General features: G+C 41.3%; 3 protein-coding genes across 8 annotated transcripts; 2 read left to right on the forward strand and 1 right to left on the reverse strand.

Annotated features, from left to right (window-relative positions):
• Positions 1 to 131: 131 nt before the first annotated feature.
• On the forward strand, positions 132 to 15,047 carry LOC112456637 (serine/threonine-protein kinase 10). 5 transcript variants are annotated; one of them, XM_025019317.1, is made up of 12 exons: positions 132 to 437; positions 2,348 to 2,990; positions 3,072 to 3,236; positions 3,390 to 3,588; positions 3,671 to 3,801; positions 3,887 to 4,210; positions 5,892 to 5,976; positions 6,053 to 6,207; positions 6,300 to 6,826; positions 6,929 to 7,455; positions 7,537 to 9,773; positions 12,067 to 15,047. In XM_025019317.1, the coding sequence occupies exons 2-12, from the start codon at positions 2,832 to 2,834 to the stop codon at positions 12,220 to 12,222; spliced, it is 4,665 nt and encodes a 1,554-aa protein (XP_024875085.1). In that variant the 5' UTR covers positions 132 to 437; positions 2,348 to 2,831; the 3' UTR covers positions 12,223 to 15,047. The 5 variants fall into 5 exon arrangements, with proteins under 5 accessions (XP_024875085.1, XP_024875082.1, XP_024875084.1 ...); XM_025019314.1 differs by lacking the exon at positions 12,067 to 15,047 and adding an exon at positions 10,318 to 11,321; XM_025019316.1 differs by lacking the exons at positions 132 to 437; positions 12,067 to 15,047 and adding exons at positions 490 to 741; positions 10,318 to 11,321.
• Positions 15,048 to 15,353: 306 nt separating this feature from the next.
• Positions 15,354 to 16,971, forward strand: LOC112456643 (60S ribosomal protein L26). The gene is made up of 4 exons (XM_025019335.1): positions 15,354 to 15,463; positions 15,762 to 15,940; positions 16,374 to 16,514; positions 16,779 to 16,971. Exons 2-4 carry the CDS (start codon positions 15,773 to 15,775, stop codon positions 16,914 to 16,916), a joined length of 447 nt encoding a protein of 148 aa, XP_024875103.1. The 5' UTR covers positions 15,354 to 15,463; positions 15,762 to 15,772; the 3' UTR covers positions 16,917 to 16,971.
• Positions 16,905 to 18,833, reverse strand: LOC112456641 (protein lifeguard 4-like). 2 transcript variants are annotated; one of them, XM_025019332.1, is made up of 6 exons: positions 18,655 to 18,833; positions 18,274 to 18,413; positions 17,964 to 18,072; positions 17,774 to 17,882; positions 17,545 to 17,696; positions 16,905 to 17,470 (listed from the first exon to the last, which is right to left on the reverse strand). In XM_025019332.1, the coding sequence occupies exons 2-6, from the start codon at positions 18,404 to 18,406 to the stop codon at positions 17,221 to 17,223; spliced, it is 753 nt and encodes a 250-aa protein (XP_024875100.1). In that variant the 5' UTR covers positions 18,407 to 18,413; positions 18,655 to 18,833; the 3' UTR covers positions 16,905 to 17,220. The 2 variants fall into 2 exon arrangements, with proteins under 2 accessions (XP_024875100.1, XP_024875099.1); XM_025019331.1 differs by having other exon boundaries at positions 18,274 to 18,417; positions 18,655 to 18,832.
• Between the last annotated feature and the right edge of the window lie 321 nt (positions 18,834 to 19,154).

The following is a 19,154-nucleotide window of genomic DNA, read 5'->3' on the forward strand; positions in this document are numbered from 1 at the left end:
GTGCAAGTCGTGCACGCATGAAAGGTCCGCGCGCGCTCTCGCGTCCGCGCGTATGTGTTCGCGCGTGCGTGCGTGCGTGAAAACGTGGTAGTGAGCAGTATAGGTTGAAAATGGCCGTGTACGCGCGTAGCTCCGTCGCCGAGATTGCCGATCCCCGCGAGAGATAAGCTCCCGTTGCGCGGCTCGCGACGGGAACGCGATTGCGCGCGCCCGTGTAAATATAGCGCCGTCCGCCGTCGCACCGTCTGTTCCCTCGGCCCTCTCCTTCTCCCATGAGCGGATCCCGCGGGACGAGACGCGCGGCGTCGACCAGATAGCGGCTACATCAGGCTACATTCCGGCGGATCTCGGCGGAGCGCCGGGGTGGGGGAGTCGGTCGTCGTGTCCAGGATTCCGCGGCTCGAGAGACCGTCCTGTCAAGCTGTCACCGATCGCAGGTAAGCGACGAACGTCGAGCGTCGACGAGGAGCAGCCTCATTCCTCGTAGATGTAGATTCGTAGGCGACGGACGTCCGCCCTGAAGTTACACGCGGACCACGCGCCGTCGTCGCCGTCACGGCGAAGAGATCCCTGTCGCCTGAAGTGAGACGCTTCTCTCTCTCTCTCTTTCTCTTTCCGCCTGCATCGGGTGATGGAACGATAGGTGCACCCGCCTGCACTTTCTACGATAGTGCGGAGTGAAGTCATCCGCGCTCTCGTATCTCGGACGCGTGGAGGGCAAGGAGAGGAAGTGCCTCGTAGGTAGGCGATGCGGTGAAGGAAAGAGAGGAAAGCGCAGCCGCGGAACAGTCCCGTCCAGCCTCCACGAGACGGACTACGCGACATCCTCGGCCCATCCCGAACCTCCGTCCTCCGTCGTCGACGTCAACGACGACGACGGTCCCTCTCGTCCTCGTACCTCTCTCTCTCTCTCTCTCTCTCTGTCTGTCTCGCGCGTCAACGGCCGCGCGTAGCCCGATTTCCCGTGCGGGGCGTGTTCGCGCGAGCGAGGAAGAGCTAACCGCTTTCGCGGACAGATGCGTGGACACGAAGCGGATGCGAGGAGGACTCTCGAGGATCGGCCGCGTCGGCGACGTCACGGACGTGACCTAAGTCACCTAAGGTTACTTGTCAAAATTGTGTCAAGCCGCGTGACCGAGCGTCAACACCTGTCTACGACTCGTGCTCTCTGTCCATCTCTCTCCATCTCCCTCTCTCTCTCTCTTCTTTCCCTCTTTTCCTCATTCTCTCCGTTCTTTCTGGCTCGCCTCCGTTCCTTCGCGATTTCCTACATCGTCCGTTGCGCTTCCGCGATAAATCGCGTCGCCGCGACACATATACGCGAGGGCGGCTATCGATCAGGCGGCGACGTGCGAGAAGCGTGACGGATGGATCTGTTCCGCGGCGCTAAAGAGGATTAACGTCTAACGATAAGCGGGGTCGAGGGGGGAACGGAGTTTCGCAGTTCGCGCGCGGCACGGCAACGGTACCTAATTCCGATTAACGCCTAATCGAATTTGTTCGCCGTCCCGTCCCACCGGACGTTTTGCAAGTCCCGCTCTGCCCACGCGAGATGCGCTTCCGCGAGTAGGGCGGTCGCTTCGCAATCGCATCGCCTTTTCTTTTTGCGCCCGTCGCTTCTTCCTTCTCCCCCGGAAAGGAAACCCCGTGTGGAAGTGTGTTGGCGTCCCGCTTTTGCGCTCTCGGAAAATCCGGCCTTTAAAAATGTTCCCCGCCGTGAAGGTTTAAAGGGCCGGAACGTGACGAAGGGCAGAAGGGTGGGCGTTAAATGGATTTCCCGACCTGGTGGCCGAGAACTTTCGAATTGTTCGCAGCGCGTTATTGTTGATTGTTAACTGCGCATCCCTCGCTGATTGTAGAGATAGCGATTTTTCCTTTTTCAAGCTTATCAATGATATCTCTGAGGTCTCTAACACCTCTTATCTCGCCTTCGTAATTTATTTGTACGTCCGCGTAACGCGTCTGCTGCTAGATTCTCTTTAAAGAGCCCTGGCACACGTAAGCATTGAGATTTTTTATATGTGCGGTACTTGATTTCTGGTTTCAAGCCAACTTAAAGATGGATATCTTGTTTAATGGAACGTTCCACTGACTTCGCCCTAGTTTTCTCTGTGCGTAATGAAATTTCTTCATTATCCATTCTTCACTACCGTTCAAATACATTAGAAACAAATACGTGTTATTATGTGCATCTCATATCGAGGCTAAAAAAAAAAAGAAAAAAATATTCTCTCTGACTCGTCGATTCTTCCTTAACAAATCGAGCGTCAAACTGTCAACAAAACGAATTGATAGAATTGCAAATAAAAGGATGATGATAATAATAAAGTGTTTCTTTTTCTTCCAGATTTAATTCGGTATTCCCCGTGCATCTAATTATTGGAGATTGTCAGCAATGGATCGTGCCCTTCTTATCTGTGCCCACGGTGGCTTGAGCGCAACGGCAATCAATTGAGAAGTGCGGCTTGGAATTCACAAAAATGCGGGAGTGGTGCGGCACGGTCCCCTGGTATCCAGCAGGGATCTAAAGAAAATAACGCACGAGTGCTTGAAGAACTTATCTTGATATAAGTAGATGTAAAAATAATGCGGACTGTGTGAAGTGATATTGTTTTACGCGTTCCCACATATCGCAGTGCTGAGAAATGGTTACTGAGCTCTTTTGAGCGCCCACTAAAGTTATATTTTACTACAAATTTAATGCGCGGTTGTTAATAGTTACATTTTGTACAGCGGAGAGTGCGTTGTTGAGGGTTCTCCGTGTGTTTAAATTGCAATAAATAGTCCGATTTGAGTGTACGTGCGGAATATATCGAGATATAGCTACCAAAATGTCGTTCTTATCGAATCTGAAGAAGGCCTTCCACTTCGGTGGTAACGACGCGAAGAAGAAGAAATTGTACAACAACATCAAGATGGACTGTAATCCGGAGGAATTTTGGGAAATGGTGGGTGAACTGGGAGACGGTGCGTTCGGTAAAGTTTACAAGGTAATGTAGCATTTTAAGAAATCCCAGTCTGTCAAACTTGCTTGTTTTATTAGTGGTCTTTTTAAACGATCGTTACTTTAGGCGCAACATAAGCAGACCAATCAGCTTGCCGCCGCGAAAATGTGTGCGCTGGAGGGAGAGGACGATCTTAGCGATTTTATGATCGAGATAGACATTTTGTCGGAATGCAAGCATCCCAACATCGTTGAATTACACGAAGCTTATTTCATTGATGGGAAACTATGGGTATGCTTTATACTTGTTCTATACTTGGCAAACGTATCGTAATTATTTATAGCGAAGGCTTTTTTTACAAATAAAATGATTATTTTTGTGATGCAATTAAGTAATCACTTTGAAAAAAAAAAAGATTAGAGAAAGAGGAAAATATTTTTGCAGATGTTAATCGAGTATTGTGATGGTGGTGCTGTGGATTCTATAATGGTCGAGTTGGAAAAGGCATTAACAGAATTGCAAATTGCATACGTCTGCCAGCACATGACTAAAGGTCTTGCCTTTCTACACAAATCCAAAATCGTACACAGGGATCTGAAGGCGGGAAATGTCTTGCTGACTATGGCAGGGGGTGTTAAGATAGGTAAATATCCCCAAAAAATTAGTAACTTTCTTACTATTGTGTTAAATGTGACATATATAAAGGGTTTCATCTTTAATTATAGCTGACTTTGGCGTATCCGCAAAGAACAAGCATACTCTGCAAAAGCATGATACGTTTATTGGAACCCCTTACTGGATGGCACCCGAGGTTGTCCTGTGCGAGACATTTAGGGATAATCCTTACGATTTTAAAGTAGGCACATCGTAAATATAAATGTACTTTCGATCACTGTGACTTAAAAGACGTTATACCGAACACGTAAACTTGACCTGTTTAGGTGGACATTTGGTCTCTTGGTATAACTCTTATAGAGTTTGCACAAATGGAACCACCGAACCACGAAATGTCACCGATGCGAGTGCTACTTAAAATACAGAAAGGCGATCCGCCGAAACTGGATCAGCCCGGGAAATGGAGTAAGGAATTTAATGATTTTATTGCTAAAGCACTTATAAAGGACCCGACCTCACGACCCACAGCTGATGATTTGTTAAAACATCCGTTTATAAGCCGAAATTTAGATCCAAAGCCTATCAGGGATTTGTTACTTGAATATAAGGCGGATGTTGTCGAAGAAGAGCTGGTAGATGAGGAAGCAGAGGTAGGTTCTATTTTTCATTCCCTATCCATTTTGTTTTTCATGTACATGTTAATTATGCAGATCATACGCAATATAGAAATAATACGATTAATTATAAATTTATAAGACTGAACGTGTAACGTGTATATATAAATATTTATATTCAAAATACATGCAAGTATATCACTTTAATTAAAAGTCTAACACATGCTTTATAAAGAATAAACATTTTCTAACATAGCGTTTCTCTTACATTAGTTTATACTGTAGTTGCATTAATATCAAAACTAAGGTCCATTCAAAGAAATTCGCTCTAGTGCAAGAATTTATATTTTAATGTAATAGCGTGATAGACGCCCATTTTATAATTCAAATAGTTATGCACAGAGCTTCTGATAATGCAGAATTAACATGTATTGCACATTGTTACATGCTTCCGTTATTATAGAGGGCCAAAAAAGCGAAAAAACACAGAGAACAATATCAGCGAATTGGTAAGCTGCTTCTGTGTGAAGCATACATGTCTTACCCCTATCCATTTGTAAAATGGAAGAAATTATTAGAAAGTTGTTGATCAGATGTTGCATCAATTAGAACCCCGACTATTAGTCCTGACAAGTGTCCCTGAGAAATTAGAATGCATTAAGAACACATTGATCATTTATACCAAGTTGTCAATTCTTAAATAACGAAAACCAAGTCATCAGTTCTTAAATACATAAGACGTGACTGTTCGTATTTATATGTGACTACGCATGACGTGACCATTAAATATTTATATTACAATAGCAATTAAATATTGCATGCGTTTAAAATTAATTTTGTTGCTCTCTTTTATTATAAGGAATGATTTATTGAAAATGTAGGATCAATAGTATCAATGATAGAATATTCTATGTATGAAATATGTTATGATCATGATAAATGTGTTGTGATAATTTTATTACTTTGGCTGTGCATGCGGTTCTCCTGGCCCTCGCCAGCCTCATTATCCCAATGCGCGTCAGGTTAGTAGTTTGCGCCGCTGCATTCTGTGCGCCAAACAGGATTAATTAATCCTGAGCTACGTAATATATAAACTTAAAAAATATGCTGTATATGCTACTATACAAAAAATATGTTTTATAAATGGCTCATATAATATAGTACGAGCTGTTTTCTCGGAAACAAAATTCTTCTTTGACTTTTTGAAGTTTGCTGTAGCTTTTTATGAAATGAATAGTACACTATTGTCAGAAATATTTCATCTGGATACTTTTACGTAATGATAAGAAGAATTAATCTATTAGAAAGAAAAGTATATAAGATTGCCCCCTTCTTGTGTTTTCCCCTTTCCCTTCTCAGACATATAAAAGACTTCAACTTTAAAATCCCAAAAGAAATCTTGTTGTCCTTAATAGTTTCCGAGAAAACAATTTGTAAAATTTACATGGACCACCACATAATTATATTACATATAGCATGAGATAATGTTTTCTTTGTTTTATTTTTTTCATGATTTCACATTTTTCATATCAAAATGATAAATTGCAAATTTATAATTGTAATCTGCGAATTCTGACATTTTTATCTGTGTATCTGGTTACATGCTACTTAGTATCATGTCATTTGTAATGGAAACCAAATGATTCACAATCGAAAGAGATTTTTATATTTATTTATTTTTTCATGTTTGCATTCAATGTATACGTTAATATTTCAGGAGCAGCGCACGTCTCAGCTTCCTCTGGAGCTGGATCAAATCACAGATGACTCCGCTCCTACGCGCCTTGATGCTGATGTTAAGAGTGAGTATTGCAAAATTATGTATCTAATATACACAATATTATAAAATGTATTAATACTTTTCTCTACTTTTTCCAGTCCCCGAAAAAGAAAATCTCGTGGCATTGCCTGTGAAGAAAGAGGAGAGTCACAAGCGCGAGATCAATCGGGATGGTGAGAAAGAGGACAAGAATAAGAGATTACGTAAGGCTGAGTCCAAAGAGAACATACAACCTCCTGCCGAGAAGAAGCAGGTACATGATATAATTTTCTTATTGATTAACAACTCATCGATTACGCAGAGAATGAATGTTTGTTAATAGCACGTATGTAATTATTTGCGCAGGCACCTAAGCCACCGAGTGAGACAAATGAGCGCAGATTATCTCGAGATAAAGGGCCGGCACCTCCGCCACCACCGATGCGTCAAGATAGCGAGGAGAAAAAGAAGAAAGACGAAGAAAGAGATAACATTCCGAAAACAGTCGAAAAAGCTGCAAATCTAGCGAATAAACAGAAATCCACAGAAGATAAGCCGCATGTTAATAAGTTATTGCAAAATGAAAAGACGGCGGATCAACAGGTGATAAATGTTAAAGAGCAAAAGAATTTAGAGACTGAAAATCAGACGCAAAATGAATTGGACGTATCCGAGAAGATGAAAAAAATAGGAAGTGAGGGTAACGGTAAATTATTTGACAATATAAGAAGATTTGAGAGTCAACAGAAGTTAATAAACAATAAATCGAGTTCTGCCTCGAAGAAACAATTGGGGATAAATGAAAAACGCAAGTCGGCACCCGTAAAGCCCGAGATGATCGAGGACCTGTCCAAGATAATATATAAGCAATCTTCTTTTGAAGATAAGAACAGGTGAGCATTACTTATTTATTTTTTTATTTAGAAGTTAACTTTATAGAAGAAATACTGATCCAAAGAAAATTCTGTTTATCGGAAAACAATATTTCCATTTAGAACAAAAAATAAGCTATCATCCGTTGATGACGTAACGAATTACGAGCAATCTCGAGAGAAGGAAGTTTACAAGAGTTTGGAAGAAAAGCGGAAAACTGTTGGGGAGAAATTGAACGCCGTATTGGAGAAGCGATTATCCATGGATCCTAAGAAAAGAATAAGCGACGGTACTATGGACACGAAGCACGTATCCGTCGCGTCGACGCTCCTATCGGAGAAGAATAACGTTAAAGCTAGTTCTACGGAAGATATTAAGACGCAGTTTGGCGTAACAAAGACTGAGAGTTCCGCGAAAAGTCGCAGCGCGGGATCGTCTAGAAATTCTCTGGAAAGCTTCTCGGACGAATTGCGCGCTAAAACAGATAGAATTAAGACGGACTACAATCAGGAGGACGCGGCGAGCGATGACAAACAAGGCTTAGAGAAACAAGATCCGGGAATTAACGTATCGGTGATTACGTCGACGCCGATCAGAAGCAGAAGCGGTTCAAGGAGAAGCAGCGGGGATAACATAGTTGTTATTACTGGTAAAAAAAAAATAAGTGCATTGTCTTAAATAATTGTCGCTTTTTTGTTGTTTTTTGCTTATATTACATGTTACGTTACAGGGAAAGCTCAACCCGAGCAAGAAGTACGCTTAAATACATCGACCGTCCATATCACTGCCGACTCGCCGGATATGTCGAACAGTCTGGCGAGCAACATAAGTCAAGTAACCGTCGTGACGACGCATCCGCCCGTATTGGTGGATGCGCCCTCGACGACGGCCGCGACGACGACGCCTCTTCCGCGTCGTACCTCGCCGACGTCGGAAGTCGTTATCGTCGCCAACGAGATGAACAAGACTCAGGTGAACGATAATTCTATCGACGACGATGCGTTTCCTAGTCTGGATAGTCTGGAATACACACCGCAGGAACAGCCTATCGTACTTACTGACGTGTCAAAGAGAATCGGCAAGAAATTGGACGAATCGGAGGTGGTTATAGTGAGCCCTATCGTGGACGAGTTGCAGGATACCAGTCACGTTTCGGTGGTTACCGTAGGCGAGGACAAGGAACAAGTAAAAGACTCATCGATATCCAAGAAGCACAACGTTATTCGTACCGGCTCGTCTCACAGCGATCTGAGCTCAAACGAAAGATTGAGCTTGAGGAGCGACAGCGGGGACGAGAGCGGCAAGGTGATAGTTGCCAGTACGACCATCGAGTCTCCGGATATTGATGACTACGAGAGAAACGCGAAGAAGCTAAATGGATTGATCAAGAACGAGATGCCACATCACGCCGACGATAGGATCGTGAAGACGGTCAAACCGAAAGAAGTCAACGTGAAGAGCTTCGGTAAGGAGAAACGAGTTTCTCCGGACAGCTTCGAGGGTTCCAGATCCCAGAGCGATTCTAGTTCTATAAGATCGCATACACCGAGTAAGAGCATCGATCGTTCCGACGCCGAGTCTATCTCGACGACGATCAGTCAGGATAGTAGGGAATCGAACAAGGAAAACCGTTTGAATCAACCTCAACATACGGAGGTTGACGAGGTCGTCCTACGTCGAAAACCCGATTACAATCGTGAGATATCCCGGCCAACCAGGACAAAGGAAGACATACAGATGATGAATCTGAAGAAAAAGACAAGAAAGCGCACGAGAAAGTTTGAGATTGATGGTGTTATGATGACGACAACGACCTCGAAAGTGATATACGGCGATGACGAGAACGGTAAGGTGTACGACGATCAGATATTCAGGAAGCAAGAACTGCGGGAATTAAAGATGCTGCAAAAGATGGAGCAGAAACAATTCCAGGATCTGTCTCAGAAGGCTCAATTCAACAAGGACCAACAGGAGAAGCGATTCGAGCAAGAGCGACAAATCTTGGAACGGAGTGCCGAGGCGGATTTAGAAGCGCTCGCCCGACAACAGAGACAGCAAATCGAACGCGCCGAGGCGCAGCAGGAGGTCGATCTGCGACTGTCGTCCAAGAAGATCCGGAGCGAGCAAGAGAGGGAACTTAAACAGTTCCGAGAGGGCCTAAAACAAGAATTACGATTGCTCAAACAAGAGATAGACTTGATGCCAAAGGACAAGCGGAAGAGCGCGTTTAAGATACGGAAAGAGAAGCTCGAGGCGGAACACGAAGAGCGGGAGAAGCTCTTCTTGGAGAAGCTCAACGAGAGCCACGAAATGTCGCTGAGACGACTGTCGGACAGCCATCGCGAGAAGATCGCGTTGATGGAGCGGCAGTTCTTGCAGCAGAAGCAGCAATTGATGCGCGGCCGAGAGGCGGCTATCTGGGAGCTGGAGGAACGACAGATACACGAGCGGCAGCAGTTGCTCAAGAAGCAGCTCAAGGATATCTTCTTCCTGCAGAGACACCAGATGCTCATACGCCACGAGAAGGAGCTGGAACAGATGAAAAGAATGAATCAGAGGAAGGAGGAAGAGTTAATTAAGCGACAAACGGTGGAACGTAGGAATCTGCCGAAGAGAATTCGCAACGAGATGAAGGCGCGTGAGATGATGTTCCGAGAATCGATGAGGATCTCGATGTCGTCCGTACTCGCGCCGGATCCCGACGCCGAGCGGGAGAAGCTGAAGAAGTTTCAGGAGAACGAGAAGAAGAGATACAGGGCGGAGCAGCAGAGATTCGAACTGAAGCATTCCAGACAGCTCGAGGAGGTGAGGGCCCAGAGCGATGCTACGATCAAGGAATTGGAGCAGTTGCAGAACGAGAAGCGGAAAATGTTGATGGAGCACGAGACGCTGAAGTTGAAGGAACAGGAGGAGGCCTACGGGAGAGAAATTCGTGAGTGGAAGGCGCAACTTAAGCCACGCAAGCAGGTAATTACACCAGTTTGGTGTAGATAATGTTATCTTAAAATTATCTTATCTTTGTCTTATCGATGTGTTTCTTGGATGCAAAAATTCTTTTAATCTTTGCGGCCTAATAGTACGTACAACTGCCTTTTAATTTTCTATTGGTTAAGCGATGTGCTTTACTTTCAAAATTACGTTTTGATTTTACTCATTTTCTGTAGCAGTGTGAGAATTTAGTTCAATTCGAAGGTCGGCGCAAACCGACGCAGAGAAATTCGCGATCAGCTGGCCGTTACATATGGGATGTAAGACGTAAACTCGATCGTTCGATTTTTGTAACAGAGATGTCCGCTTTTGCATTTAGCTTGCGTCGCTTTGCGCGGAGCTTAACTTGCATGACTAATCATTAATGAAACGAAGTCGCTGTAAATCAAGATGAAAAGTAAATTGACGAGAGCGCAACGGGAAGGAAATACGAATTCACAGTTGATGAAGTAACTTAGACGCGCCAAGTATTGAACTAGGTCTCGACATAAGTCTGAAATAAGTCTTGATGTACCTGTTATAGAAGATAGAAGCTGATCTGGCGGCTGAAATGGAAGCATTGGAAAAGCGCTACCAAGATTATTTGCCTTCTTCTGGTCTTAGTGGTCTCTCTTTTCCCCCTTTTAACTATTTTGAAACCGACACTTGGAGGAGACCCCCACGCTTACCGCGCTTACCACATTCCACTCCCACTTCCCCGTCTTTCACCATACCCAGGGTGTCACTGAAGATGAGTGGCTCGGATTCGGGTACCTTCGTGTCGAACGGCACGCTCTCACGAAGCTACTCCAAGCCAGACCTAGTGCCGTACTCCCGTAGATAGTATCTCAAAATCATCCTCAACGTTTCGTTCATATCACATTTTATTTGGGGAAGTTTTACATATACACGCGCACGCGATGTCTATTAATCCTTCTCCGTGTCTTCTCGTAATAGAAAGGAACATTAAAGAAACATTCTAAACCGTGTAAATTCGGAGATACAGTCGAAGTGTGTGTTGCGATCTTTTTCATTATCGTTCTCTTGCAAACGTTTGTAAGACTTCCCTGCTTACATAGCACTTTCCTGGTCATAAATAACTATCAATAATCTTCTCTGCTTTACTCACTGGCGCTTTAGTGCTAACGCAATAACTTTGGACTTCAGCATTTATATCAATTGTTGTTGCATATATGTGTGTTTAAATATGTAGATTGTGTTATATATATTTTTATGTAATTATCCAAGGAGTTGTTAACATAACTTAGAGATAGATAAGTAACTATGTTTTTCATATAAAATTTATGGGACATGTATGGCAGAAATCGTATCATATAGTACGGTAAATTAATTTATTTTTTTGTGAGTCATGATTCCACATCTAGGAAGTATGCACGAATCGGATAAGATCTTCATGCTTCTCGAGGTCTATGTAATATTTAAGTTCTGTTGTGTGAGATATACATAACATATATGTATGTTAGTGTCCCCCGTTTACTCTTGCTTCAACTCAATTACATTTTTATCCGTTTGTTATTGATAAAAAAACAAAATCCATCGATAAAGAAAAGTGTAAAGCGGTAAAGAACTCTATTAATTAACTTGTGTAAAGTTCTAATTAATTTTCTAATACGCAAATACCAAATGGAATTAATGTTATTAAGGAAAAACATCCTTCGAAATAATTTAGCTTTAAAAAAATGATGTAACTTGTGTATATTCTTAAGATTATGCGTGTTCAAAGTAAAGAGTTTCATCGCTAGTAGTTGTCGTCTCGTCCATGTATTTTAATGTAATCGTAAATTATGTTGCTTCATTACGAGAGCTTAATCGGTTAAATATCGAAATAACAGGGTCAGTGTGGTGTTACCATGGGCTATGTATTAGAGTTAGCGGAATAACTTATAAAACGCGGTTTCCTTAAAGGTTCCCATAATTACTGGTTGTTTAATAGCGTATACAGTTTGCATTACAGTCCTCAACTTAAATGTAAATCCCATAAAGAAAAGATCCTAATAGAGCTAGAAAGAGATTCCACAAGTTGGATTTCAAAGCTGTGTACAAAATAGCCACCAAGGTTAGTCTACAATATTGTAAAATATCGTCGGTCCACATTTCAGACGCGTCTACAGTCATTTGTAAATATAAAACACTTTTCCCTTTTTTTCCAGAGTTAAACGCTGTTGCATTGCTAATTAGTAACGCGATAATTATAATCTACTATAATTATTTTACTTATATCTAAGTATGTGTAAAGAAATAGATTTTCTAACATGTCTTTCTCGCCTTACAGAAACTTGAGGAACAGTTTGCGTTACAATTGGAGGAGCAAGAGGCGATTTACGGGCCTAGTGCGATACCATTGTGCTTGCCGGCCGATCTTCCTGACTTAACACACCATACGACCGAGTCTACGCGTAGCTCGTTGTCTTCCGTAAGCGAGGGCTGAGGACGCTCGAAGATACGAAAGAACTTGTATAATCCGCGTAAGACGTTTCGTTTTCGAAGCATCCTTAGCTGAAATGTACGGGACACTCGGTGTGTCTTCGCAATGCCCATCGTCACCGCTAATTGTACGTGTATATATCGCGATAACTCGTTTTGGAACTGAATATTAATTTTTATCTAGGTGCGGCTGTCGTTTGTACGTAATGAATAATTGAGTCACACCGGAAACAACGGTGATAACATAATTTTGAAATTTTTACACGTCGCATTTGTAACTCTTGGATAACGTTGAGATCAGTGTCGCGGCGTCCTCGGATAAACTACCATTCGATTTATCAAAAGTCAAGAGCGCCGATCTCTGGCGACGAAGTACAGAGCTTCCGAATCTGAGGGGGAATATCTCGCGAACTATTATATGCGGAAATTAGTTCACGATTAGAAATATGTTGTCTAAAATATATCTGTACAAATTGTTATGTAATTTATATGCTGCGATAACGATACGCATTGGTAAACTGAAATTAATCCGCCCATGCCTGATCTTGGAATCTTATTGCAATGCGAAAGACACGCACTGATATTCTCGGATCATGAAAAGTGAAAATAAAACGAGCCTTTCGTGAGCCATCGTACAGAGTATTCCCGAGTTAAACGGTCAAACTTTGAAATATGAAGGATGTTTAGGATTTTAAAACAAAAAAAATTCCTCTAGAGGCTCGTAAACATTTCGTTCAAGAGATATTGACTTCTAAAGTTACAGAACTATTAGGAATAAATAATTTCGAAATAATATAGATTTATCCTCTTTACTATTTAATAGTAATCAAAATTAAAATAATTTGTAAGCGCAGAGAAAAATTAACGGAGCTACCGGGACTCGAACTTGGGATCCTTCCGTCATACGCCTAGCACTTAGGCTGCTACCCCACGACTGCTCCACTACTACGCTAATTTCTCCGATCCCTCATCAATACTGGCCCTACGGCCCCAAATCTCCTACAAATTAAAATAATTTTGATTACTGTAAAGCAATAAAGAGGATATACCTATATTATTTCGAAATTATTCATTTTTAATTGTTCTGTAACTTCAAAAGTGAATATCTTTCGAACGAAGCGTTTGCGAGCATATCTTCAAAGAAAAATTTTTTTTGTTTTAAGATTTTTAATTTATATTTTAAATTAGTCCGGAACACCCTGTTAATGCGCACGAGGCTCGTTTTGAATATATATATAAGTTAACTCCGTTAACGCGTCGGTGCAATTAGTAATAACTTTGAGGGAGGATAACTGTTGTACATGTATGTTTATAAAGAGAGTATGTGATGATTTTACGGCTATATACAATTCACACAGGCACGGAATGTATATTTTTTCTATATTTTAAAGAATTATATTGTATACCAATCAATTCAATTCACAATCGAGTGCTGCTCGGGGAGGAGCGTTATAGGAAATTTGTAACGTTTGTTATTACATGTAATTATACGATGACGAAAGCGGCAAATGATGCAGATCACCAGATTTATTTTAAACGATTTCGAGGTATTATATACCTAGAATCGCTGAATTGTACATGGTAAAAGTTCATTTAATAATAATGGTTAAGCTGTAGTCACCATGTTCGGTTATAGTTACGTTATTTATAACAAAAGGATTTATAGTAGCAACGCGAGTATTCTACTTCAGACGAATATTTTAGTAAATCCCTTTGTCATCGGATTACTTTGTTCTTTGGATCGCGCCTGATTTTTTTTTCTTCGATACGATATTACGTTACATATGTCTGAAATCGCAAATTACTTAAAATCATACAATTGTGATAACGATTATATTCTCGTATTTAACGATTGCACGATATGCCGTTATTTATTTCAATTTACAGTCGCACAATTCTTTGGAACACATGTAAATGCATAATTAAATGCATTCTCTGAAAGTGATAAACTCCATTTTTATTATGATGAAGCTAAAGGGAGAGTTTTTTTGTGAAATCACCTCGCATCTGACAACGAATACGATGCTGCTACTTACGGATAGGACATGATAATTATACGTGATTATATTATGAGAAACAAAGTAATCTAGTTTTACATTGTACTAAAAATCAAAGGATAACACCAAATATATATACATCGTACGTTTGCATGGCTGTGTAGCCTGATGACGTCCTAGAGAATCTCTCTTACACGATACAATGCATACTTAAAACGAGCATGCGTGGCTAATGCAAGCTGTAGATAAAAGAGTACTTGTAAAAAAGAAACCTCTTTTTTTATTGTAAATTAATCTCTCTGCGAAGTTGATTAGTTGTTCGATATATATATATGCGGAATTGTCTTGGATTCATCGAATATCCTTGCAACGAATTCCTTGTATGTGATCGTTTTAAAGTTCATTTTTCTTTCAAATGAAAAGATTAATAGGCCAATGAACTTATTAAGAAAACACGTCGCTGAAAGGAAATGCGACAAAGATGGAGACATCTGCATATATATAATTATTCGGAAAGTTTCGTGTACATAGAATTCTGATAAATTGTTTAAATATTAAGGAACTGTAATCTAGTATAAATATCATGTTACGATGATTCATTGAGAAGCAAATTTCTTTTCTTCAATAAAACAACCGTGCATATCTCTTTTATATCACGACAAGATTAATTCTGTAGAACATTTATATCAATTTCTATGTCGCCGTCGAGATTATTAGACGATTTTACAAGCCATTGACACTCCCTTATGTCAGTGATACAAATATGAATGTAAATTATTCATCATGTTAATTTACTTGTAAGTATTTGTTGAAAATACATGAATTGCGAAAGCGTGCGCCTTTATTGAACATCATTCAGAGAATTTTCGATAAGAATTGTTCTCAGACTCGACCAGTCTCATTTCAAGCATTAATATTTTTCAGAAATAAAAATATATACATTTGTTTAATTTTAAAATGTTAAAGAGAGCTTAATAGTATTTTTCAGTTGTGATTCTAGTGCAGCAAAAATTCTAGAAAAAAACGTGAAATTTCTGTCGTTATGTAAATCGAGATGTCTAAATTGAATGTCCCGCTTTCTCCCGAGCTATAATTCTGTCCGCTTTTTCCGGAAATGACGTAGATACCTGCGCGGTGCGACGGTAGGTGATTGGCTGTCGCGGCGCTCGTTGCGCCGCGTGTTGCGCAAGTAGCCGCATTTCGCCTAGTAATATTCTTCCGGTTAAAGCCGCCGCGTTGAGCTGTTCGGTGAGTTGTATGGGATATTAATCGCGTGGAATCTGGCCGAATCGGCGAGAAACGAAGCGATATTTCATACAAATGAGAATTTGCAGAATCACTATTCACGCCCGCCGGTCTTATTTTCCGCCGTGTGTGAAAAATCGCGTCGACTTCGACACGTTGCATCGTCGTATAACCTGAACCGTCACGTCGCGAGGCATTTGCGTCTCGACGCAGTATATACAGCAACATTAAAATCGATACCGCGAACAAATTTAAGGTCGGTATCACTTAATTTCCTATCTACAATTGATTTTCGTTGCAGAGTCTACGAGGATGAAGTACAATCGCCTGGTATCCTCCTCGCGCAGGAAGAACAGAAAGCGGCACTTCACAGCGCCTTCTCACATCAGACGGCGGCTCATGTCCGCGCCGCTGTCCAAGGAGCTGCGACAAAAGTACAATGTGCGGTCGATGCCGATCCGCAAGGACGATGAAGTACAGGTGAGTCGATTGCTTCAGCTTCTGCGCTTTATACACTGTGTTTATATTAATGTCACTGGTTGCGTTCTGCCGATACTCCGCTAGCCTAGCAATCGTGAGCAGTCGCTCGTTTCCTCTCCTTTTAATCCATTAGGTCAAAGGAGAGGAAACGAGCGACTGCTCACGATTGCTAGGCTAGCGGAGTATCGGCAGAACGCAGCCACTGGGTACTAAGATATTTAAATATTAATACTGAAACATGTGAGTGCATACATTTTAATTGTAAACGTTACAATATAAATTAAGTATATGAGCATAACTTACATGATACATATTAGCGAGAATATAAGCTGCTCCATTTTTATGATAAGAATTTTGGAGAATTTATACTTCAAAGGAATTCAAAATAGGAATTAAACCCAAACGTGTGTCTACAATGCATTTTTTTTTAAAGGTAGTACGTGGTCACTACAAGGGTCAGCAAGTAGGAAAAGTTGTCCAGGTATACAGGAAGAAATTCGTGATATACATTGAGCGAATTCAACGTGAGAAGGCAAATAGTGCTAATGTCTATGTCGGCATCGATCCTTCTAAGGTAAGACTGATGTGGGCGTATTACGATTAAAGAATCTTGCACTATCTTTATATTCATGATGAACTAACCCAATCCATTCACATAGAATTAGACAAATAGCTTGACTTGGAAACTTTGTGCAGGGTTTTCCTGCATATTTGTCGACGAGTCTTGCTTGATCTAATTGATGCAGAAAGATTGGCTCTGATCTTATATTGTTGCAAGTTTCTTTCAACTTTGCAATTTCCTCGCACTCGAATTTAACTTGCCATATTATTATTCCAGACGGTTATTGTTAAGTTGAAAATGGATAAAGATCGTAAAAAGATTATCGATAGGCGAAGCAAGGGTAGACTGGCTGCGTTGGGTAAGGACAAGGGCAAATATACAGAAGATGTAACGGCCGCCATGGAAACATCGTAATTTTGATATATTTTTGCGTTTGTCACAATAAAATATTAAAAACAAAACTGTCAAATTTGTCTCTTTTTCATTCACAGACAATTCCTTATATCTGATACTAGAAAACATCACCCTAATTATATTTCAAGAGCTAAAAACACTTGATAAAAAATACAAGCTTATGTATAGACCTGGATTTCGCGTATATACGTATCGTCGACATTGCGACGATTGTCATGGGTAGCGACTGTTGCACGTCCCTAACGGCCCCGAACAGAACCCTTCAAGTCGTGTATAAACAGTCGCTACCCATGACGAATACTGTTTACTGCCTTGAAATAGCAAGCACTCGTAATATATGAGAGAATAAATTGATTATATCTAGATAGATGTTAATCGTCGCCAAAATATACTCCTCGGGCGAGAGAGTGTGCATTATAAGTTGCGTGTCGAAAACAATGAACAGGCAGAACAACAGTGCACCTCCGATGCTCATGGCCAATTCCAGTGCGGTGCTCTGAACGAAGATCTGCATCACACTTCCGAGCAAGAGGCACCAGAGTCCGATGAACAATCTGTTGAAAGTGAAGAGAAAGATGAACGATTGTAGAACTCTTGAGACACGAGAGAGAGAGAGAGAGACACTTACCCAAATCCTAGAAATGAGAAGTCTCGTTTGGTTTGAAAGGTGTAAGCTGTCAAGCTGAGCAAAACTGTCAGTGTTATGAACAGAGCTTCCAGGACGACTGTGGTATCGTACATAGACACCATGACTCCGACGTTATACGCCATCACCAGCGTCTGCAATTTCCAGAGTAAATCCTTACAGATATCACGTACAACGGAGTTAACAATAATCATCTATTTCTCGTACTTACAAATGCGCCTAGGAGGATCAAGTTGGCAGGATGATCCCTCCTTTTGATCATCAAAGCGATTAAAATTCCCATTGTTAAGAAAAACACTAAACTCATGCTCCACCCTAGGCTGGACAACAAACAAAATAATTAACGACATTTCTCCCATCTAATAGCGCGAATTAAATATACAATGAAGAGGAATACTTACTTATCCTTCACGTATAATTTCACGGTCGAGCTCATGACAAACACTGAGGCCAGCGCGACCGTCATCAGGATCTGGATGGTCAGTAAACCATAAACCTTCCGCAAGAAGCCTAGACAAAATCAATGTTAACGCCTAATTAGAACAAACATTGCATGGAATTCATATATTACAAGATTACGTTGCAACGTCACGATTTTACAACCATTATTACAAATGTTGATCATCACAATTACAATCATTACAATTATGAGTACCTTATAGCAAGCATATGTCAACGTAATTTTAAATTTCTGTAATGTTGCACAATTACCCATTCGTATCTTGATATCTGCATTATGCACATTGTTCCTGTAGGCAAAGTCATCCTCTATCTCATGATCGGATCTTTCCTTGCCACCCCGTTCAACATCCTCCTCCAGCAACATCAAAGGAACAGCGGCCATTATCTAACTTTCTGAATAAACAATTTAGAAAATAGGATTGACAAGTTGGACCTAAGGAACTAAATGCAAAAACCGCAATTGGTCTTCGTGAATCGTGTAAGTCACAGTGGAAAATTAATAATCCGCCTATTTACATGTAATTGTTTCGACATAATTTTATCTTATGAAAAACAATTTGGTGACAAAAAGCAGCCACGTCAGGGCTGATATTATCGGAATATCAGTCGCACATATTAAACGAGACATACCTTGGTTTTTCTGTAGAAGGCCTTTAACGGCTGAATTTACACTGTTGAATTTACGTGATGTTTAGGTAAAAGTCAATCATCTGACGTCATTGTTGTAGGTACGTAAAATCGATGGGATGTAAACGGTGACAGGCGACAGGTTCCGTGAGGTTTATCACGAGAGATACGTCGATTCAGCACCAACTGGAGCAAAAACCGGAAACTCAAGCCGACAAAGTCCCTAGACCAATCAAATTAGGCCGCTACGCCAAAACTAGAATCTCTTTAGGTGGTCCCCGTCCACGAGCGCCTCTATGTGCACAAAACGTGCACATTGAACTACGTAGCCATGTCCACGAAAATTTCTGATGGGTAACGCGTTATGTGCACGCTCTATTGGTTCTGATCCGTGCTATGTGCACGATCTTTTGGTTCTGTTCCGTGCTATGTCCAAAGCGTCGGTAATGCATGATAATGCATGACACTCAGGCTGGTTTCACATGGGGCGTAAGATGCGTATG

Source organism: Temnothorax curvispinosus, unplaced genomic scaffold (assembly GCF_003070985.1).
Source record: "Temnothorax curvispinosus isolate PA1 unplaced genomic scaffold, ASM307098v1 QBEX01007025.1, whole genome shotgun sequence".
NCBI lineage: Eukaryota > Metazoa > Arthropoda > Insecta > Hymenoptera > Formicidae > Temnothorax > Temnothorax curvispinosus.

What these genes read in the sequence shown, in the direction of transcription:
- LOC112456641 (XM_025019332.1), bottom strand. Translation starts at nt 18,406, where the DNA reads ATGGCCGCTGTTCCTTTGATGTTGCTGGAGGAGGATGTTGAACGGGGT. An exon ending in AGATATCAAGATACGAATGG is followed by an intron (nt 18,073 to 18,273) that starts GTAATTGTGCAA and finishes GATTTTGTCTAG; the next exon opens with GCTTCTTGCGGAAGGTTTAT. An exon ending in TTCTCATTTCTAGGATTTGG is followed by an intron (nt 17,471 to 17,544) that starts GTAAGTGTCTCT and finishes CACTTTCAACAG; the next exon opens with ATTGTTCATCGGACTCTGGT.
- LOC112456643 (XM_025019335.1), top strand. Translation starts at nt 15,773, where the DNA reads ATGAAGTACAATCGCCTGGTATCCTCCTCGCGCAGGAAGAACAGAAAG. An exon ending in GCAAGGACGATGAAGTACAG is followed by an intron (nt 15,941 to 16,373) that starts GTGAGTCGATTG and finishes TTTTTTTTAAAG; the next exon opens with GTAGTACGTGGTCACTACAA. An exon ending in TCGGCATCGATCCTTCTAAG is followed by an intron (nt 16,515 to 16,778) that starts GTAAGACTGATG and finishes TTATTATTCCAG; the next exon opens with ACGGTTATTGTTAAGTTGAA.
- LOC112456637 (XM_025019314.1), top strand. Translation starts at nt 2,832, where the DNA reads ATGTCGTTCTTATCGAATCTGAAGAAGGCCTTCCACTTCGGTGGTAAC. An exon ending in TGGTAGATGAGGAAGCAGAG is followed by an intron (nt 4,211 to 5,891) that starts GTAGGTTCTATT and finishes TTAATATTTCAG; the next exon opens with GAGCAGCGCACGTCTCAGCT. An exon ending in TCTTTTGAAGATAAGAACAG is followed by an intron (nt 6,827 to 6,928) that starts GTGAGCATTACT and finishes ATTTCCATTTAG; the next exon opens with AACAAAAAATAAGCTATCAT.